The sequence below is a fragment of the Rhinopithecus roxellana genome, chromosome 14 (genome assembly GCF_007565055.1).
Source record: "Rhinopithecus roxellana isolate Shanxi Qingling chromosome 14, ASM756505v1, whole genome shotgun sequence".
Taxonomy (NCBI): domain Eukaryota; kingdom Metazoa; phylum Chordata; class Mammalia; order Primates; family Cercopithecidae; genus Rhinopithecus; species Rhinopithecus roxellana.
The window spans coordinates 95,727,470-95,749,721 of NC_044562.1; the positions used below are offsets into that span (position 1 = coordinate 95,727,470).

Here is a 22,252-nt window from a genome sequence, read left to right on the forward strand (position 1 = left end):
GTTCATGAGAAGTAAATGAGAGTACATTAAGAGTGAAAAAAATGTGAGGGATAGAAGAGAAATTTGTATTGGTTGACTTTCCCTTTCTGAAATGCTTGGGACCAGAAGTGTTTTGGATTTAATATTTTTTCAAATTTGGAAATATTTGCATATACTTAATGCGATATCTTGGGGATGGGACCCAAGTCTAAACATGAAATTCATTTATGTTTCATACACACTTTGTACACGTAGCCTGAAGTTAATTTTATACAAGATTTGTAATAATTTTATGTATAAAACAAAATTTGTATACATTGAACCATCAGAAAACAAAGGTTTCAGTTGTGGAATTTCCCACTTGTGGTGTCATGTCAGGGCTCAAAAAGTTTCAGATTTTGGAGCATTTTGGATTTTGGATTTTCAGATTAGGGATGCCCAACCTGTACTTAAAAAGGCGAGAAAGTTGACACACAAAAGCTTGTTTACAAGCATTTTGATGATAGTATGTACAATTTAGGCAGGTTTCCTTCAGGCATAATTTTTATAAAAGCAGTCAACCTTTTGCATTATTAATGGGTTTTAGTCTAAAACTTAATTTTAAGTAGATTGATAAAAACTGAAGTATATTTTATGTTTTAAATTATTTGTTTCAGATTCCTGTCATGAAAACCTCACACAGATGTACACAGCCTTACATTACGTAGTTCACCTTTAGTTTTAAAAGTACTGTGGAACATAACTGCCTTTTTGGGGGCACTGTTTCCATGTCAAAACATATTCTGTGTTTTAATTTTGGATACCGGAAACACTTATTTCCAACAGTGAGCTCATGTTTTCTTCCAGTAGTATAGCTTCAGCAGGCAGACTTGGGGCTGGCAGAGCCCATAGGAATTTTCTCTGGAGTTTATAGGTCAAGGCTTGAATAAGATGTGGATTTCAGCAGTTATATAGCCAGACTGTCTTGTGAGCATTTATAGGTTAGATAAAAAGGAACTGGCACTTTAGCAAGAACTGCTGTTTTCTATGCTCAGTAAAGGCATGGTCAAGAGAGTAGGAGACAGGAGTCCCGCCTTGTGTTGACAGGGCTTAAGCCTTTGTAAGGAAACCTTTACCTCTTCTTAACTCAAATCAGTTTTACTCAATTAATATTATAATTTATGCATCCTCATTAGTTTCATAAGATACTAGTGGATTGGGAGTGAAAAAATTGCTATAGTGTGGCAAGTCTAAACTTGTTTTATTGGATGAGCTAAAACCTGTTTCATAACAACAAAGAACATTACCTGCTTTAATACTTCATTGAAAGTATCATGCATTTAATAGGTAATTATAATTTGTGGTCTCATGAAATGTCTTTGGTGCATGGTAATTCTTATGTTTCTAAGAGGTGATTTCTTCTTTTAGGATTGTAACAATGGAATTTTATGGAAAGAATGATCTTACATTAGGAATATTTTTAGAGAGATACTGTTTCAGGTAAGAACATATTTCTTCCTTCTGTTTCATTACACATTTTTGACGCTGAAAATTTCAACCTAAAACGTAAACATGAGTTGGATGTCAGGTGACTGTTACATGATCCTCACTTTCATAGTGCATATCAGAGTATATAATTCAAAGAAGTAATCTATTTCATATTTAAACTGAGATCTCTTATCCAGAACATTCCTCATATCTCTGCCCATCTAATTACCCTACCCTCGACATTTTTCAGATACCTGTTTTTTACAGTGATTCAAATGAGAGGTAAAATGTTGGAATCATCTAGACCTCAGTTTAAGTCTTAGCATCATCACTCGCCACTTACATGACAAAGCCCTTTACTAGTCCCCTTTATAGGGAATAACAATCCCCAGAATTGTCAGAAGTTAAAAGGAAATGTTTTAAAATTGTTTGGCAAATAGAAGGTGCTTAATAAGTGGAAACCGTCACCATGCTATAGCTGAAGACAGAATGTTCAGCTGCAGGCTCAGAACAGCATGAGTACCTTGTGCAGATTGCCCACTAGTCATGCTGCACTTTGACAGTGGTTCTGATTTCTGTTTCATGCTTAATGTGAGAAGGGCTCTTTTGTTTGTCAAAGGCCTTCTTATCAGTGTCCAAGCATGTTCTGTGATACCCCCATGGTACATCATATTCGGCGCTTTGTTCATGGCCAAGGCTGTGTGCAGATAATCCTGAAGGAGTTGGATTCTCCAGTACCTGGATATCAACATACAATTCTTACATATTCCTGGTGTAGAATCTGCAAACAGGTAAATAGACCCTATTACTATATTTTATTTGCCATTTATTTCTTTATTTGTATAGTTTTTTTTTGAGGGCAAGGTTTCCTGTATTTATTGGATTCGTCATTTGTCATTGAGCTCTACTTGTCATTGTTATTTTACCTTCCATTGCTGTATGTTCAATCTAGTATTTGTTTTTTGAAGATCTCTTCTTAGGAATGTATCAGTCATTAAATAAAATACAAGTACCTGGTACAGTAAAGTATCTTGAGGTTGTATCTTGACAGTTCTCAATTATGTTTGTTCATTCAACAAACATTTAGCACCACTTATGTGCCAGATACTGTGCTAGGCCCTAGGAAAAAAAAAAAGAATACGGAGTGACTTCTGTTTTCTAGGGAAGGAGACAGCAATAACTGCAGTATATTAGGATATTTGTATAACAGATTTGAGCCTATATCAACATTTCTGTCCACATACAGATGAGACCATGTTGAAATTGATCTCTACTGGTTTTTATGTACATTCTTGAGAAAAGGACACGTGTTTTATTTTTTCTTTGTGCCTTTCTTTTCTAACTCTGGGGCAAATATTTGGTGCCAATATTGTTTTTTTTTTTTTTTTAAATATATGATTTTTATCCAGACTGCTTGCAATCTGGATAAAATGTTCCAAATTTAACTCATTGCCTTAATTGGGTTATTTCTTTTTTTTTTTTTTTTTTGAGACGGAGTCTTGCTCTATCGCCCAGTCTGGAGTACAGTCATGTGATCTCAGCTCACTGTAACCTCTGTCTCCAGGTTCAAGCTCTTCTCCTGCCTCAGCCTCTGGAGTAGCTGGGACTACAGGTGTGCGCCACTACGCCCAGTTAATTTTTGTATTTTTAGTAGAGACAAGGTTTCACTATGTTGGCCAGGCTGGTCTCAAACTCCTGACCTCGGGTGATCCGCCCGCCTCAGCCTCCCAAAGTGTTGGGATTACAGGCGTGAGCCATGGCGCCTAGCCTTAATTGGGTTATTTTGAAGTGTGCTTTTGGACGGCACATGTGGGAATTACATATAAAATAGCATGACCTACATTAATCAGTGGTAGAGAAGAGCAAAATCAAAGTTGCACCTGCATCAGCAAACATACAGACATAAAATTATTTCTAGCAATTCTCAGTCTTAGTTTCATACTTGTTCTTACAGACTTTAGTTCCTATTAGATAGCTGATAATAGTTTGTTGTAGAATATGTTAACTGGGTAGACTGACAATCATTGTAAATGAATAACTTAAATTTGATCTTTATGACTTACATGCTTTGCTATATGTACTTTATTTTAAAACAAAAACTTGTGGTTTTTTTTTGTTTTTTTTTTTTTTTGTTTTGAGACGGAGTCTCGCTCTGTCGCCCAGGCTGGAGTGCAGTGGCCGGATCTCAGCTCACTGCAAGCTCCGCCTCCCGGGTTTACGCCATTCTCCTGCCTCAGCCTCCCAAGTAGCTGGGACTATAGGCGCCCGCCAACTCGCCCGGCTAGTGTTTTGTATTTTTTAGTAGAGACGGGGTTTCGCCGTGTTAGCTAGGTTGGTCTCGATCTCCTGACCTCGCAATCCACCTGTCTCGGCCTCCCAAAGTGCTGGGATTACAGGCTTGAGCCACCGCGCCCGGCCTAAACTTGTGTTTTTTTATGCTAGAAAGGAAAAGGTAAGTTTTGTTACACTAAAATGAAAAACTTCCAGTGTCAAGGAAAAATACAATATATATGACTAAACATAAATATATGTAATATCAAATTTCTGTAAGCCATGTTAATAGAAAAATGGGCAGAGGACATGACAATGCAATTTAATGCAAATGGTTACTAAACATGTACAAATAAATGTTATTCATTAGTAGTCAAATAAGCACAGATAAAACCAGTAAAATCTCTTAAAAAATTTTTCTTTATGGGACTACATTTCAAAAATTTCAATTCTAATTCCTAGGATTGGGTGAGAAAGTGGGGGAAATTGTTATTCTTAAATACTGTTGGAGACTGTATACACTGGTGCACTTGTTTTGGAAGATAATGTGGCAAAAATTATCAAAGACCATATAAATGTTTATGCCCTTGGACCTACCAATTCCCACCTTTATTAATTTGTCCCAAGGGAATAATTGTGGATATTTGTAAATATGTATATACAAGGATGTTCATCAGAACATCATCTCAGTATGGAGAAACTTGTAATGTCTTAAAGGCACATCAATAAGGATTGGTTAAATACATGTCCATTTAATAGGATACTCTGCGGCCATTTGAAAAGTTGTGCAAGAATATTTTATGTGGGCAAATATTCATGATAAATTGCTAAGTAAAAGATTATGAAACTAATTATAGGAGTTTTTATTTACAAATATACTGGCTGTGTGCATGTCCATGTGTGTATGTATATATGTATATGTATGTGTGTGTGTGTTATGTATGTGTAGTAAAATCCATCGAAAGTGAACATATACTAGTATATTGATGTTGGTGGGTTTATTGGTGATGCTGCTCTCCTCCACCACCACCAGCTCCACCCACATTTGAACTTTTCATTCTTCTCTCAATTTTCTGCTGTCAGTATATGTTACATTTGTATTAGAAAAGAAAATGTTGGCCGGGTATGGTGGCTCACACCTGTAATCTCAGCACTTTGGGAGGCTGAGGTGGGTGGATCATGAGGTCAGGAGATCAAGACCATCCTGGCTAACATGGTGAAACCCCATCTCTACTAAAAATACAAAAAATTAGCTGGGTGTGGTGGCAGGTGCCTATGGTCCCAGCTACTCAGGAGGCTGAGGCAGGAGAATGGCGTGAACCTGGGAGGCAGAGCTTGCAGTGAGCTGAGATCCGGCCACTGCACTCCAGCCTGGGTGACAGAGTGAGACTCCGTCTCAAAAAAAAAAAAAGGAAAAAAACAAAAAAGAAAAGAAAATGTTAATTTTAAAAAAAGAGATTCTCAATATGTGATTAGGTAAATATTTTTGCTGAATTTCAGGTAACACCAGTTGTTGCTCTTTCCAATGAGTCCTGGTCTATGTCATTTGCAAAATACCTTGAACTTAGGTTTTATGGGCACCAGTATACTCGCAGAGCCAACGCTGAGCCCTGTGGTCACTCCATCCATCATGATTATCACCAGTATTTCTCCTATAACCAGATGGTGGCGTGTTTCAGGTAAGAAATCCTAGGAATCTTGTACATGATCTCAGATCTCATAATCCCTTAAGAATTTTTTAACATTTTTCACTTGTTACTAGATTGAATTAATTTGTGGGATTCCCCATTTCTACACTTATAAATGCAGAGGACCAGACTGTATTAAGAACTTTCAGTATTATTTTATTTACTTTTTACCCTACGAAATAGTTATTATCCTCACTTACAGAGCTTACGATCTGAACACTTACAGAGCTTTCAAGTGATGGAGTCATGATTTGAACCCTGGTCAATCTACTACCAGCCTCACTCTTTTTTAAAAAAAATTTTTAATATAAAAATTTTAGAAAATTATGAGACAGGATCTCATTGTTACCTAGGCTGGTCTTGAATTGTGCTCAGGTGATCATCTTGCCTCGGCCTTTCGAAGTGTGGAAATTAGAAGTGTGAGTCACCATGTCCGGCCCTGGCTTAACTCTTAACCATTGTTTTGTCATCTGATGGCATCTGAAAGTCTGTCAGAATGTTTGCCAAGACATTAACCATCAGAAAGATAATCACATATTTCTAGAACTAAAAGTCTGTATTCAAAGAATTGATAGTTGCCATTGTGGTATTAAATAATTTGAGAAAACCTTCAGGTATCTGCCTTCAAAATATATCCAGAGTCTGAGCACTTTTTACCACCTCCACCACTACCACTTTGGGCTGAGCCTCTGTTATCTTTCACCTGGATTATTGTAGTAGCCTTAGCCAGTCTCCCTTTGGCCTTAGCCTCTTCTCAACACAGCAGTCAGAGTGGTTCTTTTAAGGGGCGGTCAGCTAAGGCCACTCCTCTGCTCTAGACACTCCAAAGGGTGTCTGTTTCACCTGGAGTAAAAGCCAAAGTCCATTTACTGGCCTTCAGTCTACCTGCTCTGGCTGCCTAGGACCTCTCTGCTCTTATCTCCTACTACTCTCTCTTCACTCATCCTGCTGCTGCCCCACTGGCCTCCTTACTGGGCCTCAGGTATGTCAAGTAGGTTCCTGCCTGAGAGCCTTGTGCTTGTTCTCCCTCTTTGAATTGCTCATTCCCAGATATCTGCTTGTTGCTTCCTTGCCTCTTACAAGTCTTTGCTCACATTTCACCTGCCCTGACACTCTCCCATCCTAGCACTCTGCTTCTCTTTCTTGCTATATTTTTCTCCATGGTACTGAACCTCTGATATGTTTTGTTACTTGAATTTATTTTATTTGTTACCTGAATCTTGTTTTTCCTGAATTATGAGAACAGGAATTGTTAATGTTATATCCTCAGCACCTAAAACAGTGTCTGGCACATAATAGACCCTCAGGAGATATTTGCTAATTAGAGCTTATTTCCTTTTTTAAGCAAGAGCTTTTAACTGTGCATGTAGGGCCTTGCCGGGGAGTGAGGTTGTAGCATTTGTTGGTCAATATAAACCCTCAGGTGGAAAGGAAACAAAAGACTCATGAAAAATCTTCAGGTGCTGGAGAGGTACTGAATACCTACAATTAGATGTAGGTATTTTAGTTTCCTTATTAATAGGGATGGTTTATAGCCATCATTTTTGGTTTTACAGCAGATAAGGATAACTTCAAGGGATAAATGATGGTACTACAGTGTAATGAAAGATGAAACAAAATCCCTCCAGAATTGGGGAGGATATTTATTGTAAGAGCTAAAAATTATCTTTAATATCTTTGTGAGTGTTTTAAAATGCCATTTTATAGAAACTTTTTCTCTTATGCCTCATAGGATTTAGTTGAACATCATGATACAGCTCTATTCAAGATATTAAACTATTTTTCATTTTCTATTGGTCCTTGTATTTTTTTCTGTCAGTTATTCTCCCATTCGGCTTCTTGAAGTATGTGTTCCACTCCCCAAAATATTCATTAAGCGTCAGGCTCCATTAAAAGTGTCCCTTCTTCAGGATCTGAAGGACTTCTTTCAAAAGTAAGTTCAGTTTCTTTTATCATTTTTTTGTTTATTTACAGCTATTTTAAAGTATCAGATTTGTTCATTTTACTTTCTTTGAAAATGTAAATAGCTTTTCTAATTGTCTGCTATGCATGCTTGGTATGCAAAAAGAAAATTGTAGACTTCATGGGAAAATAATAAAAAAGAAGCCAAACTCTCTTAGACATAACAACTTAAAATTTTGAAGTACATTCTTTTAGGTCTTATTTGCTCTGCAAAACTGAATGTAATTCTTAATTAGGTAAAACATTATTTTAATTACGTTTTGCATGTAACTTTTTTTTCTGTTTATGTGAAATAGAAAATTTGATTCACCCTTTCTAAAGTGTTTAATGTTCTCTCTATTGTTAGAGTTTCACAGGTGTATCTTGCCATTGATGAAAGACTTGCATCTTTGAAAACTGATACATTTAGTAAAACAAGAGAGGAAAAAATGGAAGATATCTTTGCACAGAAAGAGGTAATTTCTTTCTTTGGTAGAAAATTCAAAAGTTAATTATTAACTTAATAGAAGTTTATTTTGGGGTATGTCTGTATAGGTCTCTGTCTCCGGAAATGTTTCTGTTCCTTGTAGATGGAAGAAGGCGAGTTTAAGAACTGTATTGAGAAGATGCAAGCAAGGCTCATGTCTTCCTCTGTAGATACCCCTCAGCAACTACAGTCGGTCTTTGAGTCACTCATTGCCAAGAAACAAAGTCTCTGTGAAGTGCTGCAAGCTTGGAATAACAGGTGTGATTTTGCAGTCTGGTTTTCTTCAATATTATTGCTGCATTTGTTCTAATATGATATCTTACAACTTAAAAATCTTTAATTATGGATGTTTCATTTTGTGCTCTAGTTAAAGAAGCTTTTGTTTTCCATCACCCTCGTTTCTTTATATTTTAAAATATATGTGCTATATTTTAGGTAGTTTGTGAAGATGTAAAAACCAAAGAGGAGAACAGCCTTTGATGCTGTTTCTAATATAATTTGAAACAGTGTTGTTCAGATGTGTGTGCTGTTGAATTGTTTTTAACTGAAGTAGTATGCCATGAGTCACTGTTGGTTTTTGGCCAGCAATTTCAAATATATTGGTATGTTTATCTTATGCCTTTATTTCACTATTTATTTTTTAGAAGTATTTTTCTTTATAATAATTTGCTATTCTTTTTTTTACAACTATAGTCGATAGGAATGGTCGATAACAAATGCTCCTGGTTAATTAGATATGGCAAAAACTTACTCTTATTTATATATAACTTTAAAGACTATGGTTAATTCAAACGGGAAAACTTTGTGATTTCAAAGTTGTAAAGAGAAAATTTATAAACAGCACTCAAGGTGCAGAAACAAACCATATATATATATATACACGTATATATATATATACACGTATATATATACACGTATATATACGTATATATATATAGTGTAAGCATGTATATATATATATATATATATATATATATTTTTTTTTTTTTTGCTTTTGGCCACAGGTTGCAGGACCTTTTCCAACAGGAAAAGGGTAGAAAGAGACCTTCAGTTCCTCCAAGTCCTGGAAGACTGAGACAAGGGGAAGAAAGCAAGGTGTGAAGTGTAATCTTATCTTTGGTCCTTAATCGATAGAAATATAGTTAGTTCCATTTATAATACTTAGCAGGGATAGTTTAATACATACTTTAGTAATGACATCCAGCAGGGTTTTCCATTTTGAATTTGTGAGGTTTCAAGGAACTATGACCTGGATTACTTTTATGTTATAACCTGAAATAAAATGATCAGTTATAATTTATTTATTTGAAATGTTTTTAAAAGCTACAGTTTGCTGGCATCACCAGGGGTGGCATCATGGTGACAGCAAGTGCTACAAAGGAAAGTCGTGGATACTCTGAGTATATAATAGGGTCCTCATTTATTTTATACTCTGCAGTTTTGAGTGTTTTTAAAATCTCTCTGCTTAAATAAGAGGTTTTTCTTAAGGTATTTGAACTGCATCAGTTCTTTTTCAAATTATTAGTCTTCTCTTGGTGATAGATCATCCAAAACATTGGCCAAAACCACAAATTTATTATTTCACGGTTTCTGTGGGTCAGAAGACTGGCAAGCATGACTAGGTTCTCTGCTCAGAATCTGACACAGCTGAACTCGAGGTTTTGGCTGAGGCTTCTGTCTTATCTGAGACTCAGGGTCTCCTACTCATTCAGGTTGTTGGCAGAATTCAGTTTCTATTAGTTGTAGGATTGATGTCCTCGTTTTCTTGCTGGCTGTCCACCGGAGGCCATTCTTAACCCCTAGAGGCTGCCTGCATTTCTTACCATTCAGTACTCTCCATCTTCAAAACCTGGAGCAATGTGTCAAACCTTTCTTTTGCTTTGAATCACTTACTTTCTCTGTCTTTGATCTATAGACACAGATTTAAGGACTCGTGGTTATATCAGGTCCATCTGGATAATTTTCCTATTTTGAGGTCATCTGATTTAGGGGCCTTAATTACATCTGCAAAATTACAGAAGTACCTAAATTAGTCCAGATGCTTCTCAACTTCTGAGAGGTTGATGTTCTGATAAACTCATCATAAGTTGAAAACATCCAAAAGTATGTTTTTGACTTATTTTCAATTTATGATGAGTTTATGTGGATGTAACCCCATCATAAGTTGAGGAGCATACCAGATGCATAGTGGTTTTGTGACATTGTAAAGTTGGAAAATCTTAAGTCAGACCATCATAAGTCAGGGAATGTGTATGTGATTAATGGAGAAGAGATATGTGTACACCAAGGGCTGGGAATCTTGGGGCCATATTAGAATTCTGCCTATGACACCACATTTCACATGAATTAATGTCAGCTTATTATAAGGGCCTCATGTTCTGATATCATGAGGACTTTGAAGGAGTATTTTCTTTTTGTACAGTGTGTAGTATTTGTAGAATATTTTCATGGAATGATGGATCCAGGTACTTAAGATATTTTTGTTATTTAGTAATATATAGTGAATTCTTCCTTTTTGTCTCATAAACAACTGTGTAGAAACACACAGATGTTTATGAGACAAAAAGGAAGTTTAGGTGAGAGTAAAAATTAAGGCTACTGAAGATGATCTTTGTGTTGGTATTTGCCGACTAGTGTGGAGCTGTTAATGACTAGCACAGACTTCTGGTGGCCTTTCCATTTGCTCACTGAAGAAACTGCAAAGCTAGTAGTGTAAGCATGTAGATAGATACAGAATTGAAAATACAAAATTATTGAACAGATGATCATCTTTTTTGAAAGATTGAAAGTTGATTTGAAATTCTGTAGCACTGTCCTTAATATTTACAGTGGATGGTCCCCCGTTATCCAAGGAGGGTATGTTCTAAGACACGTCAGTGGAAACATGAAACAGCAGATAGTACTAAACCATATATGTACTGTTTTTTTCCTATGTATGTGTACCTATGGTAAAGTTTAATTTATAAATTAGGCCCAGTAAGAGATTAACAATAGTAATAATAAAAGAGAACAATTATAATAGTATGCCAGCATCACTGCTTTTGCGCTTTGGGACCATTAAAATAAGGGTTACTTGAAAACAAGCACTGCCGTACTATGATGGTTGATCTGATAACCAAGACAGCTACTAAGTGACTAAAGGGTAGATAGTGTGTACAGTATGTTACATGTTTAAATATGTTATTTATATTAATGAGTTTATTTATAAATAAGTTAATGCAGATTTAATAACTTTCTCTGTTTTAATTTCTAATAAGGTAAAAATTTCTAAGGTAAACAAAAGCTAATTAAAAATATTAAGGGGGTTTTTAGTAATTTTTAAGGGTGTAAACGGGTCCTGAGACCAAAAAGTTTAAGATTCACTGATTAAAAATTTTTTTGAATGTGATTTTCATGTTTTCCATGAGAATAAAGTATTTACATCTCTACAGGTAAGTGCGATGGATGCATCTCCACGGAATATTTCTCCAGGACTTCAGAATGGAGAAAAAGGTTGGTCCTGAGTCTGGTGATCACTTGCCATTGGATTTAAAGAAATTTCTTATTGTATAAGTTGTTTTAAACTGTTTGAGCTGTTTTTCTGATTCTGTTGTTCATAGGCTTTCTTTCCTTCCTGTAGAGCACTTGTAATCCTATCAGATTATCATACAGTTTATTGCAATAAGATAAATCAGATTATAGAAATACATGAAATATAAAGAAGGCTGCTATTAGGGGAAGAAAAAACAGAAAAAAGTAAATTGAATTTGTTTTGCTTATTACAAAGTCAGTCCTCAGGTTTCATTGCAAAAATCTTGTAAAGTTTAATTTACAGTTTTAATGTCACTAAAATATTGTCTAGACTTAAGATGTCTTTCACAGTATTTCATTGAATAACTTGGTGTCATAGAAACTTTGTGGGGACACTTACATGGACTGTAGAACCAGGAGCTCAACTTTTAATTCTTGGCATTTTTCTATTATAATTGTTTTTTCTCTCCCAGAATAAGTGTGAAGCCTTTCTCACAGTGTCCTAATTTCATTCTCTATTAAACTAAAAAACTAATATTTAGGTAGGCATTGTGGTATAATGGATAGTGTGTTGGATAGGAGTCAATCTTGGTTGACAGTTGCAGTACTGCTACCAGGATTTGATTGTAGTCAAGTCATATATAATTTTTCTGGATTTTTGTGTCCATTTCTATGACATGAGCTACATGATTTTTGTAGCTAGATGATTTTTAAAAAGTGAAAATTTTACCTTTTAGGAAGTAGGAATATGAATGAGCATTTAAAAAATATTAGGTAGACATGGACTTAATATGTATGTAAATGACTCATTTAAGATTGTTTTTCTTTAGAGGATCGCTTCTTAACAACTTTGTCCAGCCAGAGCTCCACTAGTTCTACTCATCTCCAGTTGCCTACGCCACCTGAAGTCATGTCTGAGCAGTCAGTAGGAGGGCCCCCTGAGCTAGATACAGCCAGCAGTTCTGAAGGTAGAGGATAAGTCACTTTTACCATATTTCACTGAATCTAAGACTGAAAGATGTATCATTAATTTACATGTGTCACCAAGAAGGAAAAACTGCTGATTCTTTGACACAAGACTCTTATCCCATAGAATTTTTGTTTATACTTAGCAAAAGTGTTTTTTAGATTTAGCTTATTATCATATTGTTACTTCATTTAGTTACATTAATTGACATGTAAATATCTTAGTATCAAAATGTCACTTATCCTCATCTACCTTCTGGGGATCTTCCTTTCTTAGGTTTCATAAGGCACATGATTACTGCTTTGTACGAAAATAAGAGAATTACAACCATTTCTCTAAGGACAGATGTTTGCTTCATGATAACAGATTCATGCCTTGCTTTCTGTTTAGGCGGTGACTACTAAATTATAGCATAAACTTTGAAATTAACTTTAAAATTGCTATTTAACTCAGGTATAATAGCCACAGTGCTTCGGAGATGTTTAAAAAAACAGGTGTCCCTTGGAATCAATGCTGTGTATGCGTCACTGTTGTTACCTGTTTTATCCCATAGTGGTCTTTTCCCTCGATCAGAAATTTTAAACTGTTACTGGTATAGTATACATATGTCCATATTCCAGAAAGGAAAAGAACCAAAGTCAGCAGCTTATATTTTTTATTCTCCCTGAATATTAATATATAAGTAAACTATTTTTCATTTTAGATGTGTTTGATGGGCATTTGCTGGGATCCACAGACAGCCAAGTGAAGGAAAAGTCAACCATGAAAGCCATCTTTGCAAATTTGCTTCCAGGAAATAGCTATAATCCTATTCCATTTCCTTTGTAAGTATTATTAAAACCAGTGGCTCTTAGCAGTGGGGTTATTTTTCCTTAATTACTTGCTGCATATTTTAATATATTTATCTGATGCATGATTTTTCAATCCTAATTTTATTTCATCATAGTAAAAGAGATGTCTTTTGATACAATGTAATTTGTACAACACATAATCATTATAAAACAGTAGATGAATGGATAAAGAAAGCACTAGCCAATGTTACTTATAAATGTTTGAATTACTTGTTCTGGAAACACTTGTTTGTATATCTTTTTTCAAAGATACATGGCTGTATCTACTGATGTAATAATTATAAAAACATATTGCTGGTAATATATGAGGTTGGTATTACTCGTTTAATGATTTGCTGGGACATGGCATTGTCCTAGCACTGATGATGAACTACAGTGACTTGTCCAAGTTTTCATGTCATCTTTTTTGTATGGGGCTCCCTCAAATTTGACTGCCTGTGAAAGTTTATTTTTCTTCCACTGGTTGACCGATGTGGCTCTCAAATGCTGCCCTTGTTATGGAACAAGTGTATCCAAAAAGTGGACATTTTTGTAATAAGGACTTTTGCTTTTTTATTAACTGACTGATGCATTTATTCAGTCAGTATTTAAACTTTTATTTAGTGCCTATTTTAGTGCCCTATGATGTAGAATAAGATTTGTAAGGAACAGTCATCGCTCTTAGGAGCTCATAATCTTTGGGAAGATACAGTTAGGACTCACAGTACAGTATGTGATATGTTACATGATAGTAAAATATAAAAGTTCCCTTTTTTCTCTACTTTAGACCTGAATATATGAGTTTCTTGATTGGGCTGGGATCCCTGTTATGTTATGGTCTTTGTTCATGTTCTCACATTTATTTTTATTTTTTAAATTTTTATTATTTTTGAGACAGAGTCTTACTCTGTCACCCAGGCTGGAATGTAGTGGTGTGATCTTGGCTCATTGCAACCTCTGCCTCCTAGATTCAAGTGATTCTCCTGCCTCAGCCTCCCAGGTAGCTGGGGGTGTGCGCCACCATACCTGGCTAATTTTCATATTTTTAGTAGAGATGAGGTTTCACCATCTTGGCCAGGCTGCTCTCGAACTCCTGACCTCAGGTGATCTGCTCACCTCAGTCTCCCAAAGTACTGAGCTACTGGACCCGGCCCTTTTTAATTTTTTTTAATATAGTTTTTTTCTTTTTATTTGTTTCTCTTCTCTCTAAACTGCTGTTTGTGAAACACATTCTTTTTTAATCATTCAGTCCTGTTCTTTCTAAGAAGAATGTACTAGACCCTCCCCTTACCTCCTGCTCCAGTTATAGTAGGTTTCTGTTATATGCTCTTATGATTCCTGTCTTGGTCCGTTCATGCTGCTATGATGAATTACCATAGACTGAGCTGCTTATAGACAACAGAAATTTATTTCTTACTGTCCTGGAGGCTAGAAGTCTGAGATGAGGGTGCCAGCATAGTTGGGTTTTGCCAAGGGTCCTCTTTTGGGTTGTAGATTGCTATTGTCTCTTTGTGTTCTCATGTGGTGGAAGGAGGCTGAGAGAGCTGTTTCCGATCTTTTTTATGAGGACACTAATCCCATTCATGAACACTCCACCCTTATGACCTAAATTGCCTCCTAAAGGCCCTACTTCCTTATACCATAACATTGGGGGTTAAGATTTTAACATAGGAATTTTGTGGGGGCTGGGGGGATAAACATTCATTCTATAGCAATTCTTTCATAGCACTTACCACAGAGATTATATTTATTTATTTATAGGATTGTCTGTTTCTTTGCCCCCACTACACTATAAACCCTATGGTGCCAATTTTTTTTTTCACCATTATATTGTTAACATCTCACACATGTAAGATCCTTAAAAATAGTTTTTCTTAATATTGTATCCTTGGCATGTTCGGTGTTCAGTAAATAGCACCTAAATAAAAATTGACTGTGCCTAACAGTGCCTAGGTGAGTTAGGGTCGGAGTCAGGGGAGCAAAATTTAAGTGGAAATGGAGCTACACTGGGTTTTTTGTATGATAATGGTAGAGTGGCTGTGTGGCATTGTTTATTATTGAACTAGTAATGTGTCTTCTCCACAATTTCTGGAAGACTTTTTCTCTCTAGCTTATAATGGAACAAAATATCTTAGACTTCTGCTGTTGATTGTAGATTTTTTTTTGAGGTTAGTATGGCCAGAGTCTTGGCAGTATGGAAAGGTTTGTTTGGAGTGACTATTGCAGAACCCTCTGATTTGAAACCTGATTAATTCTGATAATTTTCTAATTGCCTTCAAAAACTTTCTCATATCTATTTCTTTCTTAATGATTCAAGTTATATCTGCATACATTTTGGCTTTCTTAATTATATTCTTAACTCTACAGTACTTAGTTAACTTATGTATTTTAAAAATTTTCATAGTGATCCAGATAAACACTATTTAATGTATGAACATGAACGAGTGCCCATTGCAGTCTGCGAGAAGGAACCCAGCTCCATCATTGCTTTTGCTCTCAGGTATTATTCATGGGACTTTGACTTACGATGATATCTATGTATTTTATGTATGTCTGTTAATCCCTTATTTTTGGAATCTTTCACATAAAGCAGAATGATTAAATATAAGTAAAAATATATGCTCTTTAATCATGATAGCTCGTTCTTTTTTTGAGACAGAGTGTCACTCTGTTGCCCAGGCTGGAGTGCAGTGGTGCAATCTTGGCTCACTGCAACCTGTGCCTCCTGGATTCAGGCAATTCTCCTGCCTCAGCCTCTCAAGCTGCTGGGACTACAGGCACATACCACCATGCCCGGCTAATTTTTGTATTTTTAGTAGAGAAGGGGTTTCACCATATTGGTCAGGTGGGTCTTGAACTCCTGACCTCAAGTGATCCACCTGCCTCGGCCTCCCAAAGTGTCGGAATTACAGGTGTGAGCCACCGCGCCTGGCAGCTTGTTCTTTTTGTCCATAAAAATCTTCTCTGTACCCAAATAATGGAGTAAAGGATGATTCGTAAGTAAGCTCCTAATAACTAAATTGACCTGGCAAGTTATTTACAGAGCCTTGAATCCTCTATCCATTCTGTTAAAATATGTTTTCCCTTGTATCCCTTCCCTCAGTTTACTTATTGACATAGTACTTGGAACATCCTGCCTTGTACAGTCTGAATATCTTTTTTGTACCATTCACTTATTTTCTACATATGAGGTAAAATTTTTCTACTTAGAAAACAGCAGTCACCTCTTATCCATGGAGGGTATGTTCTAAGAACCCCCATGGATGTCTGAACCTACAGATAGTATCGAACCCTGTAAATACTATGTTTTTTCCTATACATACCTATGATAAAGTTTAATTTATAAATTAGCCTAGCCACAATAAGAGATGAACAACAGCAATAACAAGATAGAACAGTTTTATAACAATAAACTATAACAAAAGTTACGTGAATGTGTTCTCTCTCTTTCTAAATATCTTAATGTTTTTGGACTGCTGTTGACTCTGGGTAATTTAAACCATGGAAAGTGAAACTATGGATGAGGAGGTACTACTGTAATGCTGTTCTTATGCCTTACTCCATAGACATTTCTGACTTTTTAGTTTGTACAGTTATGTATCTTAACGATATATCCACTTAAAAATATATATAGTATGTCTAAAAGGGCAAAGCTTTTAAATTTTAAGAATATCTTGGTGGTAGCTGAACTTAGTTTAAGTAGAATCTAAGACGTTTAAAGCAATTTTTTCCCACTGGAAGGCATTACAATGTTTAATTTTTCTTTTTAGATAGTGGTTACAAGGAGTCCATTTATTCAACAAATATTTGAATGTTTACAAAATGTGATATGCTAGATATTAGATGTATAGGAGTAAATAAGATAGATTTACATGCCTCTGCCTTTATGGAGTTTAGAGTTTACTATGTAAATAATGAGGAATTTTTTCCTTTATAAGGTTCCATATGATACCTTTTTAACCTTTGCCTTTGGCCTTTGTGAACATAGTATAAGCTGCTCACTTTATTTATTAGTCGTAATATATTAATAGGTAAGAAAGGTAGGAGAGTCAGCCAAATCAAAAGTATTTTTTATACCATTAGGAAGTAAGGATTCTAGTTGAGATCATCTTTTTTCAATGTCTTAGAAAAATAATACATCCTAACATGCCTCTCTTGTTGCATGACATTTATCTAAAGCAGGGCTCCCAGACTGCTAGTCTAAGAGTCAGGTTTTTTTGTTTTTGTTTTTTTCTTTTTGGTTAATAGAACATTAAACATTTTTTTCCCTTAAAGTTTAGTACTTTAAATGGAAAAGCACTCTCAAATTATTTTTTTCTCTATTGTACTAAACACTGAGGCTTCAAACTTTTAAGTTACCTGTTCAGTCCCTGAAGTCATTTGATGTAAATATTAGTAAATAGGCTTTTAAAATCTTTGTTGAGGATATTGATACTGGTTGATGAGCCAGTGGGTCATATTTTATATTACCTTCTATGAGGACATTGACCTTCCTCATGAAGCTTCTACTTGATTGCTTTTGTTAACCAAAATTATTTAATTATGGAAAGTTATAATGATTGTGCTTCTATAATGCAAAACTTACTGTAAAGCATATGATTTACTTTTAAAGACTAAGTTAATGTTTAACATTTTTCAACCTATTTTTACCCTAAGTTGTAAAGAATACCGAAATGCCTTAGAGGAATTGTCTAAAGCGACTCAGTGGAACGGTGCTGAAGAAGGGCTTCCAACAAATAGGTGATTCATGATTGAGTAGAAACTATTTTAATTTAGTTATCATTTTCTATATGCTTGTACTTCAATTTTATTATAGCATTTTATCAGCATAAAAATTTCTAGGATTCAGATAATGGCACTCATTCAGCCAATAATTGAGACAACAAAGCTCAAATATAGCAAAGAACTTAAACAGTCCCTTAGAATGCAGTTTTATGATACTTGCAATAGCAGTTAAATGTATATTCAGATTTAATGACATTTTTGAAAAAAATGAAAAAGTTTTTATTTAAAAACTAAATTGGTATTTATTTTTTATTTTTATAAAATTGTAAAATTGGTAAGCTACTGCTTGACTTGGCAATTTAAAGTATCTGTGAATTGTTTATAATAAGTAAAAGTCCTAATACTTCAAAAACCAAATCCAAACCAGTTCTTTTGGCATGTTCAGTATTTTAGACTTTTAGACAGAAATTGTCACATGCTTATTATTATGATTCTTACTGAAATAGAGCTTCCAACTCTACTAACATGATAAAATTTTGTCTGAATTATCATTGTGATAACTAGTGTGAGAGAAAGGTATTGATATTTTCTGTAATCGATTTATGGGTGCTGATATAGTGTTAATGGACTTGGGAAACATAATTTATTCCTCCATATATTTTTATGGTTACAGCATTTCACTTTCAGTCTAGTAGATATTAGATATTTCAGACTTTTTTTTCTGTGTTCTAGCCTGTGTTTATGTAAATTATGAATCAGACTTTTGATAATGTAGGTAGCGTTAGGTAGGAAGTAAATCAGTATACAACGTAATTAGTGTAGAGTACCTACTATTTTCTGTTTGACTTGTATAAAACTAATTTTTCCTTTTTTTTTTCCCCTCATTTTAGTACTTTAGATAGCAGACCAAAGAGTAGCAGCCCTATCAGATTACCTGAAATGAGTGGAGGACAGACAAACCGTACGGCAGAAACAGAACCACAACCAAGTAAGATTACACATGGAGGAATATTTATAATTAGATTTACCTATAATTATGGTTTGAAAAAGAAAATACATAAAAACCAATTAGTACCGTCTGGCAATGATTTACTACTTCTGATCTCTGAAATATAAATTTAGATATTTTTGTATGTCTTCTTTATAGGTGTTTTGCTTTTCTTCATTGATTCTTATCTCAAATGTCAGTTCAAGGTATTGGATTGGAAACTTTTAGAAGCTCTTTGGTCTATGCAAAAAGGAGGATCTGCTTCCTAGAAGAGCTTTCAGTTTAAAATATACAACCTAAGATGCAAGATACATTTTTTTCCTTTTTAGTTTTACAATATTACTGGCACTATGAAAATAAATTTTCATGCATTCCCTCCTTTAATCCCCCTAATAACCACGTAAGAATTATTTGACATATCCTTATTTTTCAGAAAGGAAGTTAAAATTTAGATTTAGTAACTTGCTTAAGATTAGACAGTGGTGGAGCTAGGATTTGAATTTGTGTTTCTCTGACTTTGTCGAGAATACATTCAGCTACAAGTAACAAAAAATTCAACTGTAAGGATTTAAACAAATGACAGCTTATTTTTCTAACATAACCAAACCTGGAGGTTGGCAGTTGCTGGCATATGTTTAGCTGCTCAGCATTGTTACACCGTTAGGGGAATAGTTTCTCTATGATTCCTTTAAGTTTTCCTCATGTTAAAAGTGTTCCATTTTTGTTTGAATTTGAGGCAGAAACCAGGGGTGTTGCAAGCTGCAGCTGTTTTCTTTCATTAGGAACGTAGAGGCTCTTCCTTTAGTCTCATTGGTCAGAACTGGGGCTCATGGCCACTCCTGACTGAAAGAGACAGAGAAAGTAGGGAGCAGCATTGTCCCAGTTGGGTTATACAAATCATGATCCTTTTCTGGTGCTGTACACATAGTCACACACCCCAGCCCGCTCCCCTCTTCCCCTAAGTTGGCATTCTGTTAGTAGGGAACCAGGTAGGAGTGGATATTAAGGAGGCAATACTAGTGTCTGTTACCCAAGTAAGCACATTTATGATTGACATTTTCTGTGAATTTTGTAAATGGTAAATTTGCAAGAATTAGAATCATATTAATAGTATGATGAATGAAGCTCAAAACTAGGAGTAAAAGTATAGAGCAAGCTTTAGTAAATTATTGGCTGTTTGATGGCCTTTTTTATTTTTTGAAAGATGCTAAAAAGGAAATCTTATCTTTTCCTGTGTTGGACTGTAGGAACACAAATGACACAAAGATGTTACCTTTAACTGAATTCTTGTAGCTTGTGAAATTGTTTTGTGTTCGTTTAGTTAACTATATTGCAATACTGTAAGAACTCAGCCCTAATTTAATCCTGTTGCTTAAGCTGTGACTGCCTTTGAAAGATATTTTTGAAAGGCTTTCTAGATAATTCCCCATATTTTTATATTCATCTAGCTGAGTGTTAACCCTCCATCTTTTTTTATGTTTTTATTAATAGTGGTTTTTGTTAAAAAGGGTGCTTGATTATGCAAAAACAACATGTGGAACAATAAGTAACAACATGTGGGACATTGTGCAAACAAAAGTATCTGCATTACTCAGATTGATTAACTTCATATAGTGGTTACTGCTAATAAAGAAATAAGTTGAAAATTTTTATTTTCCATCTGCAGTGACCTGTACTTCAAATTAATATGTAACTTCTTATTTTTAGCCAAAAAGGCTTCTGGAATGTTGTCCTTCTTCAGAGGGACAGCAGGGAAAAGCCCCGATCTCTCTTCCCAGAAGAGAGAGACCTTACGTGGAGCAGATAGTGCTTACTACCAGGTTGGGCAGACGGGCAAGGAGGGGACCGAGAATCAAGGCGTTGAGCCTCAAGGTGTGTTAAAGAAGAATAAATATGCTTATTCTAGGCTTTGATTTTTTTATTTTAGTTGCATATATTTCTTACAGCCTTAAATAGATAATTCTTAGTGCTGAAACTGGGGCATTCCTTCTGTTCTCACTTGTCGGTGTGTTAGAGTAGAAAAAGCATGGCACTGAGAGAGTCCAACTAGTTTCAGGTTTCACTGCCATCATGTACTGTGTGGTAGAATCAGAAATCTTTAGTTTCCATAACCTGTAAAGTGGCAAAAACAATGTCTTCCAAGGTGGATGTGGCATTCCACATGTAAAAACATCTGTCTCAATATGTAACTCATATATATACTCAAATGTTTTCTTTCTTTTCAAGTCCCTGTAAAGTTGCAGCTATTTATGTTGCCCTTCATTTTGACATTTAAAAATTATGTCCAGTGCTGGGTGAGATAGGCCCATGTCTATCATCCCATCACTTTGGGAGGCTGAGACATCAGGATCACTTGAAGCCAGGAGTTTGAGACCAGCCTGGGCAATAACGTGAGACCTCTGTCTCTACCGAAAAAAAAAAAATGTGTGTGTGCGTTTGTGTATCTACCTCATTGTGTTTGAGTATAGGTTTAGATGAGGAATAGGCAGACTGTGATGACCTCTTTTTGTAAATGTTTATTGGGAAAACACCCATTCGTTTACTTATCATCTGGTTACTTTCACTTTATATTGGCAAGTTGAGTAGTTGGAACTTTTTCAGAGTGAAATATTTACTCTGTCTCTATACAGAAATAGTTTGGTGTCCTATGAATTAGTAGTTTAAAAATAGCAACTGCTGGGCCCAGTATGGTAATCCCAGCACTTTGGGAGGCTGAGGCAGGTGGATCACTTGAGACCAGGAGTTGGAGATGAGCCTGGCCAACATAAAGAAACCCCATCTCTACTGAAAATAAAAAAATTAGCCAGGCCTGGTGGCACATGCCTGTAATCTCAACTACTTGGGAGGCTGAGGCACGAGAATCACATGAACCCAGGAGGTGTAGGTTGCAGTGAGCGGAGATTGCGCCATTGCACTCCAGCCTGGGTGACAGCAAGACTCTATCTCAAAAAAACAGACAAAAAAAACAACTGCTATAATAAACTTTGACTAGTAATTAAGATACCTGTTTTGTATTCTTTCTTTCTTTTTTTTTTTTTTTTGAGACGGAGTCTTGCTCTGTCGCCCGGGCTGGAGTGCAGTGGCCGGATCTCAGCTCACTGCAAGCTCCGCCTCCCGGGTTTACGCCATTCTCCTGCCTCAGCCTCCCGAGTAGCTGGGACTACAGGCGCCAGCCACCTCGCCCGGCTAGCTTTTTGTATTTTTTAGTAGAGACGGGGTTTCACCGTGTTAGCCGGGATGGTCTCAAACTCCTGACCTCGTGATCCGCCCGTCTCGGCCTCCCATAGTGCTGGGATTACAGGCTTGAGCCACCGCGCCCGGCCATCTGTTTTGTATTCTATAGGCTGCTTGCTATTGGGCTGTAGCTGTTTATAATGGCACCCTTGGAAGGCCTAGATG

General features: G+C 35.8%; 1 protein-coding gene across 14 annotated transcripts in view; it reads left to right on the plus strand.

Moving 5' to 3' along the window:
• The window catches only part of PIKFYVE (phosphoinositide kinase, FYVE-type zinc finger containing), a 93,056-nt gene that overhangs the window by 61,336 nt on the left and 9,468 nt on the right, over positions 1-22,252 (plus strand). For 13 of the 14 annotated variants that reach the window (XM_010376842.2, XM_030916391.1, XM_030916389.1 and 10 more), the window contains 14 exons: positions 1,387-1,458; positions 2,066-2,237; positions 5,218-5,396; positions 7,225-7,338; positions 7,714-7,822; positions 7,937-8,091; positions 8,838-8,928; positions 11,265-11,325; positions 12,174-12,311; positions 13,014-13,134; positions 15,545-15,640; positions 17,797-17,880; positions 18,756-18,853; positions 20,561-20,725. In XM_010376842.2, the coding sequence (XP_010375144.1) occupies positions 1,387-1,458; positions 2,066-2,237; positions 5,218-5,396; positions 7,225-7,338; positions 7,714-7,822; positions 7,937-8,091; positions 8,838-8,928; positions 11,265-11,325; positions 12,174-12,311; positions 13,014-13,134; positions 15,545-15,640; positions 17,797-17,880; positions 18,756-18,853; positions 20,561-20,725 (1,655 nt within the window). The remainder of the gene's footprint in view (positions 1-1,386; positions 1,459-2,065; positions 2,238-5,217; positions 5,397-7,224; positions 7,339-7,713; positions 7,823-7,936; positions 8,092-8,837; positions 8,929-11,264; positions 11,326-12,173; positions 12,312-13,013; positions 13,135-15,544; positions 15,641-17,796; positions 17,881-18,755; positions 18,854-20,560; positions 20,726-22,252) is intronic. The other variant, XM_030916394.1, reaches the window with a different exon arrangement.